Source organism: Nycticebus coucang, chromosome 8 (genome assembly GCF_027406575.1).
Source record: "Nycticebus coucang isolate mNycCou1 chromosome 8, mNycCou1.pri, whole genome shotgun sequence".
Classification (NCBI taxonomy): domain Eukaryota; kingdom Metazoa; phylum Chordata; class Mammalia; order Primates; family Lorisidae; genus Nycticebus; species Nycticebus coucang.
In genome coordinates, this window is record NC_069787.1 from 73,509,155 (window position 1) to 73,523,990 (window position 14,836).

Below are 14,836 nucleotides of genomic sequence, written 5' to 3' on the forward strand. Positions count from 1 at the left end.
GATAACTGAAATTAAAAAAAAAAAAAGGAAAGAAGTAGTTCTAGTTGTCTTTCCAAATGACATCATCAGAAGGAAGCATAGAACAGTTTTATGGACAGGTAGAATAATGCACCAAAGTCCAGGTGAAAGGAAACTGATATTTCATTGAATACTGTTTTGTTTGGCCTGATTGTGTGTGTGCTGCTTTTTTTTTTTTTCACCATGTACATGTGTTACTCTCAATTGCATAGATGTATACATAAAGCCATTTAACATTTTAAAATTCTGGTACAAAATTCGAATTGTATTTGCATGTCAGATGGGGTATAGAAAAGTAATTTGGATGTAAGAAGATGTAAAAGCCACTGTGTCTCATAGGGATAGGCACAGAATTTAAGGGCATTTGTTACAAATCTTTGAAATAGAGCCTGTGAATACATGACTGAGACGTGTGTTCAATAAAATATGAGTACAAATTACAAAATGCACAGCTGGAGTTGATTAGAGTAGTCCTGAGCATTGAGACGTGAGTTTTGTCAAAGATGTTGAAGGAGGAAATCACAGCTGCCGCCCTTTCCCAGGAAAATGATGACGGTCAAGAGGACACGGGCCTTTGTACGGCACATTAGATGAAGTATCAGGTTGGTTGTGGGAATATCTGGAAGATGGAATATAACAAAAACAGAGACTCAGGGAATGCTTGGTTTTTAAAAGATGACTTTACATGTCGGATTCATTTCTTCTTCCTATTCATGCTGAATCACTTAACGTATCCTTCGGGGTGCTACCTAGTTTTTGTACAATGAGCGATCTTCTAATGATGAATGGGTGGTGCAGAAAGGTACGTTTCTGCTGCAGAAGAGTAAGTAGGCTTACGTACAAACATGCTTTCAGGCCGTTTGCCGGAGCCATTGATTATGAATATGGATTAAAGTACCTGCAAGGGATGAGGAGGTGTCCTCCAGCTGATGCTCACACACTGACATTATTAATCCTATTTCTTGCCTGGAAGAATATCTATAGTTCTACCTACCAGTAAGGCCAGAGCAAGGAGAGGAAGGGAAGGAGGGAACACTCATGGATAAAAATCTTTGTCAGGTTCTCCTACTGGATGGAGATTGTAGAGCTATGATTGTTTGGTTATAGCTTGCTTCAATTGTAGTTCCAAACTCAATGGAATTGTTTTATCAATACCTTGGGCTTGTTCCTACAGTCACCATTACACACTTGTATCTCCTGCTGTTTTGATGGCAGAGGCACATGTGACCAATAATTCACACAAGACATGTATTTTATTTGTATCCTTGAGCACTGCCTGTTAGCAAAGGAAAGCTTTGCTAGATGGTTCACAGAGGTTAATCTGCTCATTTACAGCCAAGCAGACTGCACCCTTAATCTCTGCAATATTATAATAAAATAATGGCTGGTCCTTGGAAAATCAGTGTGTTCTTTTAATCTTAATAAAGCACAGTAATGGCACTAAGCCCATAAATAATGATCCTGATCATAATTTTGACTTTATTCAGTAAAGAAGCAATTTCTCTCATTTAAAAATCAATTGAACATGGTGAAGAGGGAAGTGAGTTTTGGGATTTGAATTTGTGTTTAGTTTAATAAGATTTTTTGTGTAACATAAATGGAATGAGAAAGGGTCCCATTTTCAAGTGGCAGACTACTAAATACTTTGCTCCCTAAATTTGTCTTTCTTTGTAATTGTTTTATTCTACCGGGAAATGCCATTTGGGACCTAATTTCTTTTCCCCAGTCTGTACTTTTGTCATTTATGCACAAAATGTACTGAGCTTGCCTCCGTCTGGAAGAAATAGTGGCCATTTTGGACTGTTCACACTCTTTCTACCTTTCAGATGGTAGTGATTCCTCGGTAAACCTTGTATTTAACTTAATTCATTTCAACTGTGCATAGAAGCTAAGAGACAGGAAGGTAGAATAATGCATATGTATGTACATAAATTTAGAATGTGGATCATGTTACTATCATACCAGCCATGGCGAGGATCGTGGCTCAGCTGTTCAGCTCTATGGAACAGAATTGTGTACCTCAAACCATGCACATATACTATGCTGCAGGAAATGGTTCCATGACATGAAGACAGTTTGACCACATGCCATTTTTCATGTGCTCTCCTAATTTAACCCCTCGGTGTAAGAGGACACTTCACTGTATTGAAATGTCTTTATCACTTCTATTAGACTCTAGTCTTTGACAGGAAAGCCATGTTTGAATTGTTTTTTGTTTTGTTTCTCATACAGCACCTAGCACACTCTCCTGAACATAGCAGATGTTCAGTACATTTAATAGCAATACTAGTAGAGTCACATAATGATTCAAGCTTTTCACTAACAGTGGGAAAACCCTATTCTAAAGCTGACGTGTGGTGTTAGTATTTCTGTTACTAGCAGAATGTTCTGGCTATTCAGCTGGAATCTCAGTCATCAGGGATATGCCGTGAAGAAACCTGTCCTCGTGTGACAGGCATTGTCACCCATCTTTTATTAGCCTCCCCGTGCTCGCCTGCAGTCCTCTGTGCAGGCAGTCCGTGTGTTGTTTGTTTCCTATTAAACAATGTGGAATCCTACATTCTAAAGATGTTTAAAAGCAGGGGTGATTTCAGAATTTTCTGTCCTGATAAGCACTGTTGCCTCTGGCTCTTGCATTTCAGCAGGATTTCTCTTTTGTCTGTATTTTTTCACAAATCTAAAGTAGGCCATATGGCTACTGTCATGATTCCTCTATGGTATGCTGGCTTCACTGCAATGATCACTCACAGGAAATGGATGTGATAGAAGATACGGAAGATAAGAGTAGATTTTCTTGTTAGTTTGTTTTAATAAGCGGAAAAGTAGCAATGAAGGTATCAGTGCTCTGGCAGGCCAAGGAGGGACGATCACTTGAGGCCAGGAGTTCAAGACTAGCCTGACCCAGGATGGCGCCTGTTGCTCAGTGGGTAGGGCGCTGGCCCCATATGCTGAGGGTGGCAGGTTCGAACCCAGCCCCGGCCAAACTGCAACAAAAAATAGCTGGGCGTTGTGGTGCGGATGCCTGTAGTCCCCACTACTGGGGAGGCTGAGGCAAGAGAATTGCCTAAGCCCAGGAGTTGGAGGTTGCTGTGAGCTGTGATGCCATAGCACTCTACTGAGGGTGGCATAGTGAGACTCTGTCTCAAGAAAAAAAAAATAAGACTAGCCTGACCAAGAGGAAAACTCCACCTCTACAAAAATTAGAAAAATTAGCTGGTGTGGTGGTGTATTCCTATAGTCCCAGACACTCAGGAGGTTGAGGCAGGAGGATCCTTTGAGCCTGGGAATTTAAGGTTGTAGGGAGTGATAATGATTCCATGGTACTCTAGCCTGAAAGACAGACCAAGACTTTGTCTAAAAACAGTATTGTTGCCAGGCGTGGTGGCTCATGCCTGTAATCCCAGCACTGTGGGAGGCTGAGGAAGGAGAATTGCTTGAGCTCAGGAGTTCGTGACTCACCTGAGCGACAGTGAGACCCCAACTCATGAAAAAAATGGAAAAACCCAGCCTGGTGCGGCAGGCGCCTATAATCCCAGGGGCTTCCAGAGGCTGAAGCTGAGGCAGCAGGGTGCCCACAGCCTGAGTCTGAGGTTGCAGTGAGCTACCACGCCCACAGCACTCTGCTCAGGGCCACAGGGTGGGACTCTGTCTCAACAACAACAAAAAAAGTAAAATAAAAACAGTATTGTTTTTATTTTATTCATTACAGAATGTTGACTACATTCTGTAATCCCATATGCAGAGAGCTAGGAAATCCAATGATAAGGAAAGATATTCAGTAATCATTTAATATTTGGGGGAGGCAAAAGAAATCCAGGGGAAATCCAGAGGCATGTGGTCAGTGTGGCTCCATCGGACTTCCACGCAGCCTGCAAACCATGCCTCTGTTCTTAGAGACCCCGCCCCAGACCCCGCAATTCAGTCTTCCTAGTCTGAGCTCTGACAACAGCCACAGAATACTGTTAAACTAAATTGGAAGGAGGGGGGATTTATGGGGACAACTCTTAAACATCTTCATGGGCTAAGTTTGAGTAGAATTTCAATTGAATGCATAATTCGTAGCCAAAGTACTCACTTATTCTGTTTAGAAATCACATTTGACTCACAGCTGGATCGTCTTTGAAAGAATTTGGGTGTTACACTAAGCCATCTGTGTTTCAAGTGGGCTTTTATGACAGTCATTCTGAGGAGAAGAACAATACAAATGTTGTGAAATTTAGAGTGCAGTTATACTCTGAGAGCAAGTCTTCCTGGGTGTACTGTTGCTGCCACTGCAAATCAAAAGCAGGAGTTCTTGTTTGTCACCTCCCCCTCACCACATATAGAGAACAATCCTAATGTTGGTAAATACATTAGCAGTTTCAACAGGGAATGTAAGGTAGCAGCACAGAAGTATAAAATAAGCCGGTGAAGATCAGAAAGAGACTTTGAGTGAAATTCCAAATGGAATGGATCGCCACACAAGGGTGCAGATGAATGGCAGAAGTCTCAGGGAAGATGTCTGCAAATGTACAAAAGAAAGCAAAACAAGAACCCTCTGGGCAATAGCACTCTTTGCGGAATTCTGTTACAATTTATATGTATTGCATCTACTATAATATATGTTGTAATTATATATAAATAAAAAATAGATTCTGTATACTATATAGTATACATTATATATTTACATTCTGTATAAATGCATATATATAATATAAATAAGTACATATATTCGATAAAGATACCAGTTTTTCAGTGCAATAAAAAAACAGCAGAACTTTAACACCCAAGGTTTAAAGCATTTCAGGAAAACATTGATTGTATCTGCCAATGGAAGGAGTGCATTTGGCAAATGACCTAATTATCACGGAGTTGGTTCTTTCTCACTGCTCTGCTTCCCACTAATTGCAGAACTTCTGGCCTTCTCCCCCTGACAAGGAAGAAAAACAGGGACAGGGGTGTGTGGAGAAAACAGTGACATTCAGTTTTAATTCATTCGAACCTGCTGCCAAGCTTAATTATGTAATTGAGAGAGTGAGACGGGTGGGCTTTCAGCCACTGGGGGCTGGAGTTTCTGGTGGTTAGCATGGCGGGTGTTTTGTTGAGGATTTTAGCAGCTACCACAAAGCATTATTCGCTGGGCTGAACTAATCTCCCTACCCGTCCCCTCACCAGAAGAAGTTACAGAGGTTGCCGTATCCAGATTTGATTATTTGTCATTAAGGAAAGCAAACTGAGACCAAATTAAAGTGGCTTTCTTCCTTGCTAAAGGCACCATTATTCATAGGGGGAAGTCTCATATTTCATTTTGTTTTCTTCTGATTGTGATGCGGTATCTGCTGCCATGTAAAATTCAGAGATGCAATGGTTATTTCTAGAAGGGGAGTATTTTTCAGAGTCGCTTGAGATGTGTTTGCCTCAAGTTTCATTTAACTAGTGAAAGTGGCTATGTATGAAAAACATACAACTCGGTGAAATATTGCTGATTTGGTCTCTGGTCGTTGATATATAATTTCGTTTATGAAACCTTTGCTCCTCTGTTGGCACAGAGCCATCAGAACAGTTTTTTGTACCAAGTGGCCCCCCAAAGATGGCTTTGTAGAGGCACACTTTTCACAAAATGTAGCCGTAACTTCCCTGATTCAGAGAATGCTCGGGGTGTCTCATGTCCTCCCAGAAATTTCCTCTGTTTGCATTGGAGCTCAGCCCCGGAGGTCAGCATCTTGATTTTGTAATATCCTGTGTAATGTGTGGGGGTAGAGAGGAGGGAGGAGCTGGAGAGAAGGAGCCACACTAGAGTAAAGGATGAGAGTTGTGAAATACGGGCTGCCTTGCTGGACGGCAGTGTGGCCGGCATAGACCTTTGACTACTTACGTTTATAGCGTCCTTAATAGTAAAAACTATTAATAAATATTTTTATTCATTATTCCCTATAGTTCTATGAAGTAGGTGAGTATCTTTTAAATGTGCTTTCAATATATTTTGAAAACTACTCATTAAGCAGAGGCTTTGCGTTAGGTGCGGTGCCAGTAACTGGGGATGTGCAAAGAAAGAACCCCTGGTAAACATGGGTGCTCTTTTTTCTTTTTTTCTTTCCAGTTACAGTGGGAAAAAGGGAGGGTCCCTCTCTCAGCAGAGGGGTAGTACTTGCAGATATATTCTGCGTCCTCCTACCCTTTTACCTACTCAGAAATATTATTCTATAAATTCTCGCCTTGTCCTTTTGAAGCTTTGGTCTCTTGTTTTCTGCTTGATCTTTCCCATCAATATTAAAAACTGCGAGGAACAGTAGCTGTCCTATAGAAGATAGTCAGTAAGTATCTGTTGAATAACTTAAATGAATACTCTGTAGTTCTCTACCCCAGCTTCACAAGGAATCAGGGAATACAGCCCCCACCCTTACCCCCCCACACACTCCTACCTTAAAGCAAATAAGCAAAATCAACTCAATTGACCTCATATCCCTTGCTAGCTAAATCTGTCTCTTAATTCTCCTTTGCAGCCAAGATAACTGCTGAGCGACTTGTAGACCTTCCTGCTCATCTTTCTTGTAGGCGTCAAGGACTGGAGCAGGCTTCAATGCCCACCACTTGCCTGAAGCAAGTCCTGATACTGACCTCCATGTCTCTGAACACACTGGGCATTGTCAAACTTTCTCCTTGCTCACAATCTCGGGAGCATTTGTCACAGTTGATTTCTCCTTCCTTCTTGGAATATGTTCTTAGCTTAGTTATAAGACATCCTATTCCTTTTTCATTCCTTCTTCCTCTCTGATGGTCCTTCAGCCTTTTTTGCAATTTCATTTCTTATGTGATGCTAAATGCTAAAGTTGTTTAAGTTCCAAACCTGGTCCCTTTTTGGTACTTACCCTGGGCATTTTTGTCTATTTCCATCTCTATAAATAGCGCTGGTCTGCTGTTGCTCTTCTAATTTATATTTCCAATTCCATCCCCTTTTCTGAGCAGCAGCCTAATACATCCAACTGCTACTTGACATTTCTACTTCGATGTCTCACGGGCATTTCAGACACAACATATCTCAAACTAATATTTTAATTTTCCCTCTCCCCTCTTGGATCCTCCTACAATCTCCCCATTTCTGTAAATCATATCTCCACTCATCCAATAGCTTATGGCAACATATTCCCAGTAGTACTTCATGGCTATATCTTCCTTCCTGTCAACCCAATCAATCCTTCACCACGTCCTATTAATTCTGCCTTCAGAATATAACTCACACCATTCCTTTCACCCCATTCATTACCTGCCAGCTGCCATCTCTAGACTGCTGCAGGAGCCCCTAAGCCAGCTCCTTGTTCCCCCTTTGCCTGCCCACCTCCCCCACAACAATTCAGTCTCCAACTTGGGTGATAATTTTAAAAATACAGACCATTTCATCCACTGCTTCCTTTAAACATTCAATAATGAGCAGTCAATACTTGGGTTCTATATTATATGCTCTTATTTTCTTTCAAAGAAGACATGCCATATTGTGATTGCAGGTCCATTTGGTTCTTGTCCATTCCCAACTCAACTATAAGTTGCTTAAGAGCAGACACTGGGTATTATTATTATTATTATTATTTTGCAATTTTTTTGATAATAATACCCTTTTGCACAGGGTATTATTATTATTATTATTATTATTTTGCAGCTTTTGGCTGGGGCTGGGGCTGGGCTTGAACCTGCCAGCTCCAGCATATGGGGCAGCTCCCTACTCCTTTGACCCAAAGGCACTGCCCAACTGAGGGTATTTTTCCCCCACATTATGTACCCTGTGCTTCACAGAGTACCTGCCATAGCATTTCATTAGTGAATGAACAAATGCACCTATGAATGGATGAGGAAGATTGACCAAAGTATTAGGTAGGTGGAAGGAGGTGGTTGTCCAAATCTCGTTTAGAGAGCTCTCAGAAGAACACAACCACTCCATTAACAAATGTACTCATTAAATGAGCTTGCTTGAATCTTCTTATGGAATTGTTTTATTCTCTGTCTTAACTTCCAAATTCAAGGAATTTTCAAAAATTGAGTCTCTGCCTAGGATGCTTCAGAGCCTAGTAGAAATAGTTTATGAAGTGGGATTACAAAGCATTTCCTTGTATGGTGTAATTGAAAGGGCAGATGCAGCCTTGGCTTCAAATCCTGAATCTGGCTTGTGATCTAGGCCACAGTTTCTTCATGTGTAGAATGTGCCTGAGGCCAGTCGTGCAGGATGTTATTATGACTTCACCAAGTGTCAGTGTATCAACCACCCAGGAAAACAGCTGGCAGATAGGAGATAATGTCCAAATTTTAGTTTTGCTTTCCCTTACCCCTGATTCTACCTCATTCAACTATTCCTACCTCTTCTTTCTGCTTCTTTTCCTGTCTTAATGGGTGGTAATACTCATCTTACAACACAGTTTGAGTATTGTGGGAAGAGAAGAATTAGCAATACTTACAGAACAGACTTCCTCTTGGATTAGAAATACAAACTTCACAGCTTCTCTGCTGAGCTTTTCAAGAGCATTTTATGGTACACTGCTGTGTAACAAGTTCATTTTAGGATAACATGTTGGGAGGGAGAAAAAGAAGATGAGACTCGAGGGGAGAAAATTAAAAAGTTAATTAAAAGAAACAACTTGGTAATTGAATTCCCTTGCACTTTTCTTTGGTTATTTGGGGGGGGGGGGGCGGGGGCAGTGTCACAGTACATGGTTAGTAGGTTTGCTTCAGTGGCTCACCTTGAAACTTCTAAATGAGACAGGCGTGAAAACACAGCTAAGTCTCTGCCTGACGGATGAGAAGAGGTGGAGGATACATAAGGTGGGCTTTTTAGGCATGCAGACGCATACTTGACCACTCATGTTTTGAAGTTGACGTTATTGGCAATTGACATTATTTAGCTAAGCCCTGGACTAATACCAGCTAGCAAAGGGCATGCCAAATTGCCTTGTCATTGATTCAGCTTTACAAGCTATTCCTTTGGCTTCACCATGTACACACGTTATCCACACAAGCACACAACCAGAAACAGATCAATGACATAGGTTTGTTTTTTTTTTTCTTCCTAAAGGAAACTTGAATATTTATCTATTTAATCACTCTATCACAGATCACTGAAGAGCCAGAACAGTTCAGTTAAGATAGTATCATCCTTGAAAGAGACAAGGTCCTGTGTGGAGGAACACATTTATCAAATGGAACTAGGTTTAAATTCTAACGCTCATCCATAACCTTTATTTATTCATTCATTTTATTTATTCAGGCAACATGTATTTATGGAATCCTACTGTGTGCCAGGCACTATTTCAGTTGCTCATGATAAACTTATACAGGTTTTTGTCATAGCTTTTATTAATATGCATGTATCAAAGTTCTGAAGTTTTCAAAATTAACTTAGACTTTTCTATATTTTCCAGCTTTTTGAGCTCCTCAGTTTATAGCGAATCAATGGCAGTGGGGAACCCGTGGCCTTGGGGCCACATGTGGCCGTCCGGATCCAGGAATGTAGCCTTTTGACAAAATCTAAATTTCACAGAACAAATCCCTTTTCTTTTTAATAAAGGGATTTTTTGTGTGTGTGAAGTTTGGATTTGGTCAAGGGGTTGCCCTTGGGGATCTGGAGGGCCACGTGTAGCTTGAGGCTGAGTTTCCCCACCCTCAGAAGCTGCATTTTGTCAGTAGGATAGACGTACAGTATTTTGAGTACTAACCAGCGGTTTTGTATTTTTACAGGTTATGGTTTTGTAGATTTTGACAGTCCCGCAGCTGCTCAAAAAGCAGTAGCATCTCTAAAGGCAAATGGCGTGCAAGCACAGATGGCCAAGGTAAGATCGATGTCCAGATTTGATTGTGTGTGTGTGTGTGTGTGTGTGTGTATGAGAGAGAGAGCTGACTCAGTAGTGGGATTTACAGCAATTTGGTTTGTATTTACTGGTTAGTGAAAACAAGACTCTCATTCCGCAATAGATCTGGCTGGGAAGAATCTGTCTGATTTACTTCATGGCTTCTTTGTGTATGTTTATTGATGTACTCTTTTGTCATGGTGCCCTCTTTAGTGATTTAAGGACACTTATGAAGTCTTTTGTTCTGCACTAGGAAGTCGGGATGTGTCTATGTATATGTATTTGGATCTTTTATTGGTAAACAGAGTTTTCGAACAGTAGAATTATCAGCAAATTGTCTTTGATAAATTGTGTACTAAAAAAAATTGTTCCTTCCATACTGAGGAGAGCTGATTGTTGAATGATAGAGTTGTCTGATCTTTGCAGGGAAATGAGTTTAAATGAAGTGTACCTTGTCTGTATTGCTAGAATTTCACTTTGGGCTTCGTATAGAGCATTTTCCTAAATAATAGTTTCCTCAATATTGGTAACATTCAATATTTAGTTATTTTATGTAGAATAGGTAGCATGAAACCTTCTATCTGAAATCATCATGCATTTTTATATCTAAGAAAATCAGTGGACTCACTTATAATAGTTTTGTATCCTAATTGTGGGGGTGGTGACAAGAATATACATGTGATGAAGTAATATAGAACTATATACGGATATTGTACCAGTGTGAATTTCCTGGTTTTGATATTGTCCTGTATTTATGTTAGATGTAACCCTCCAAAAAACTGGATGAAGGGTACTTGGATTTCTCTCTGTCTTGTCTTTGCAACTTCCTATAAATCCATAATTGTTTATAATAAAAAGTTTAAATAATTATATATAACATTTGGCTTCTTGGTAGGTATTTACTTCAAAATAATGTTCACTTTGGATTTGTTCACATGAAACCTGTTTTCAAGTGTTTTTTTTTTTTCTTGATCAATACATGTAGTACTGAAATTGTGTATCTCTAGATTCTCAAAAGTTTAGGTATAAGAGCGAACAGACCTTGAGACCCTGATGTAATGGATTTATGCTATATTCATGTATATACTTACAGTTAACTATTCCCAGAAGAGCTGACTGATACAAAGATAAAGTAATCAAATTTTTGGTCACTTAGATTTTGTTATGATTCTAACATTCTCTGATCATAATTTTTGATTTTAGCCTCAGAGAACAAGAGTTGCAATATTTTCTTCCTTCATCCTCGGATGTCTCCTTGCAAGCCGATACACTCTGTGTCTGTTAACCAGTTTTTGCGAGTCATTTCCCATATAGATTACTTTGGTGGGCTCATTGTCCTTTGTAACATGCGAATTGTTATTCAAGGCAATATAAATTAGAATTTGAATCCTTTCGCCTGTGTAATTTATTCCTCATCAGGATTATGCCTGGAAGCTTTGGATTTGGTCATGAACTAAGATTGATGAAGTTAATATTCTTAATTAATAAGGAAATTACGTGCGTGTCTTGGTTTAAAGGTCACTTGGCAAAGAGTCAATAGCAATTTATGAAACAACTTCCTGTACCCAGAAAAACAAATGATAAAATATAGCTGTTAGGTAATGAAAAGTATATAACTTGAATTTAGACTGAAAGCAACGCCGGCTGGCAATCAAATTATTACAAAAATGCTTACGAAAAATTGATATTGGAATATATTTGATCTATTCTATTGGTAAACTCCTGAATTTTATAAGCTACTAGATTTTAGCAGTTTGGAAATAATCTCTACTGTTTGAAATGTTCTCAGAAAATATAGGGAGTTAGTTGGATTAAAAACCACTAGTACTTTGTAGTACAATGGTGAAACAAAGTTGATATTGGTTTTATAACTTCTAAGAAAACTTTATGAATAGTTCATCTCTATTCTCTTTTTCTGAGCCTACTGGTATGTACAGGAAACTCTCAGTTTCTCTCTCTCTCTCATACACACACACACACACACACACGTGCACACTATAAACACACTAATCACCTGGTCAGGAGACTATCAAAGGGGAAACATTTTAAAGAGCTTCCAAAATGATTATTCTTTGTAGCTGGCATGTTGGCTGTTGGTCCGTACCCAAGGAACACAGGAAGGGGGTTTCAGTTGGAATGTTTAAAGTCATTTTTATTTCTGTACTTGCTCAAAGATTTTTACTTTATCAATTGTGCTGCCTGTGAAGTAAATTCTTATTTTCTTTTTCTCATAAAGTTTGAATCTAAAGACTAAATCTCTAGATCTTTAGATTCACATCTGCCCACTACAAAATGTTCAGCAGTATATGATTGTAATTTAGCTATCCAGAAAAAAATAAACAGCCTCATTCTGATGATGGAATGGGACAAGATTGACCAGCTGTATTAGCAGATTTCTCACGGAGCTACTGGGTTTTGTAGAAATTTTCCTTTGTCCTGGTGATAACTATTATTTATTATCATATAAACCTGCAGTCTGCAGGGCGTGTGAAACTTGCACTATATTTTTTGCTATTTAAGTATCTACAGAATCACCTCCCGTGTCCTTGTTCTTATCAATATCCTACTATGCAGGTTGTGGTGTCACATTTTAATGACTCTAGGATTTTAAAATAAAAATGCTACAAATAATCTAGGTTCCCAATAGCAACCTGGAGCTAACACGAAATTCTCTGCATGGATAGCTTTATTTAGCTAACTTATTTCAATGTGTGCATATGAAAAATCCAACTCATTTTTCAACTAAAAGGAATTAAATAACAAATCATCCAGGAAGTAGTAATGGATGAATAATGAATAACCATTAACACAGACAAATATTATCTGTATACTTGCTGTTCTGCCAAAAAGGGTTTTTCAGGATCAAAGGATATGTTTCTTTTAGGACAGGAGATTTAAATATTTTAGTAATACATAGTGGTTAAGTGCATAGGTTTGGAGAGAGATAAACTTGGCCTTGAATCCTGGCTCTGGTACCACCTGTCTTTGTGACCTTGGCTAAGTAATTTAAATATCTCTGCAACTCTCTAATAATAATAGTTAGGTTATAGGATTGACATGAGAATTAAAAAAAAATGCATGAAAAGTTGAGCTCAGTGCCTAGATTATAGTAAAAATTCCATGAATGTTAATTATTCAATTAATGTCATTACGTACTAAAATCAAATTTGCCACTAAACCCTCTATAAGTTAGCTAATAGAACTTATAAAGGGTGTTGTGTTATATTAAATTAGTTTTTTGAAAATATATAGTAAATACATTTGTTTAGTTTCTATTAGAACTTATAGAGGGTGCTATGTTATATCAAATTAGTTTCTTGAAAATATATAGTAAGTAACATCAGTAAGCAAACATTTTTATTGACTACTATTTGCCAAGCACTGAACTTGGTATTAGAAAATCCAAACTGAATAACATCTCCTTTTTATTCTGAATTTTTAACATTCATTCTATCTCCCAGATCACTACAGCTCTAGGCTAAGAGTTTTGGCTACTAACATTCTTGCCAGCTTCAAGGTATACAAAAGAAACTTGGCCAGAAATATGCATCTCTGTAAACATGACAAAAAGAAGAGGTAAAGAAAACTCTGCTGACAATAGTTTTGCTTAGGTGTTTATTTCACTGGTGTATAAGAAGGCCTTAGAAAGCCAATGAAGGCCAAATGCTTTGGGGTGGCATCAGGGATCAAGGGTGCTCTGCCGTCCTTTATCTCTGGATTTTCTCCCATACATTTATAATGTGGCTTCTATCCATGGTAAATCCAGGAAATAGAGAAAAGAGCAAGTGGTTGAGGGAGCATTGTGGTTGATTTTGTCCTTTTAAAGGCTTTTCTAGAATACCAAGTCAGCAACTTATGCTCATAGGGTTTCCCTCTTTGCTGCAAAAGAACGTGGGATAATGAGTATTTTAGCTTTTTTTGCCTCTATGGTGGAAAACATTCAGAATAGTTTACACCCTTGGCTATCCAGCACCCATGACACTGTGATTCTCATATATGTCTTATGTGACATGCATTAATTTGTTCCCCAAGGGAGCTGCCTCAGCGCTTTATCCGGTTTTCACATCTGTTGATGCCAGCATCTCCATCAGGCCATGGCTTCTCCCCATAGCTAAGTGATCCATGACTTTAAAAGATAAGTTATCTGTCTGAACTTCCACAGTATATAATGAAACAACAGTACGCATGGGAATAAAGAAAAACTACTACTTAGGAAGGGAAAGAATGGGAAACAAACATTAATCACCAGTACATATCAAATCCTGCTGGGCAGGAATAGGAATTCTTGCTTTGACATTGCCTTAAGTTCCTTAATTGTCCAATCACATAACCCCACTTCTGCCATTCAGGGGATCTTACTTCCCTCTCGTTCCCGATGGCCTCATCGAAGCCTTGCTGGAGGGGCTGTTCACTTCTGAAAACAGCCTTTCCTGGATATAAATTTAAAGACTTTAGAAAGGCTCTACATATTATACAGTCACCAATTATTACCCAGCCAAGTTTTGCATTATCTTAAGCTTCACCTGGGCTTTTTTCTTATTTGCTTTCTGTCAATTCCAAACATGAGAAAACACAATATATCTTATTTCAAATGAAAGGTCTGTAAAAAAGAAGTTACCTCCTTTCAGGGCCTTTAGATGAGGTTTCAGCATGTCTACTACCAGGACTGCTATGATGGTTCCTAAAGATGATTCACTTCATGGTGGGATATGAAGAATGAATCATAGTTGAGTGATAACAAAAGATACCAAGTATCCAAGGGGATACCAAGTACTTTGACAGGAATAATATAAAAATATTATGTGCCCTGGCAGAGAACTAGATTTGGACCAGAGGAAAGGAATTCTCTCCTATAAATTAATGACCTTGACAATAGTTCTCTTAAAAAAAAAAAGAAAAAGGAAAGGAAAATGAGCAAATCTTTCAAATTAAAATACGAAATGAAAAGTGAAAATAATGAATATAAGAAGTCAAATGCTTTAAATTCAAATATACATGCGAGTATATAT

At 38.8% G+C, this 14,836-nt stretch overlaps 1 protein-coding gene across 10 annotated transcripts in view; it reads left to right on the forward strand.

Moving 5' to 3' along the window:
- The window catches only part of RBMS3 (RNA binding motif single stranded interacting protein 3), a 793,177-nt gene that overhangs the window by 306,139 nt on the left and 472,202 nt on the right, over window positions 1–14,836 (forward strand). For all 10 annotated transcript variants that reach the window (XM_053599626.1, XM_053599630.1, XM_053599631.1 and 7 more), the window contains exon 4: window positions 9,718–9,809. In XM_053599626.1, the coding sequence (XP_053455601.1) occupies window positions 9,718–9,809 (92 nt within the window). The remainder of the gene's footprint in view (window positions 1–9,717; window positions 9,810–14,836) is intronic.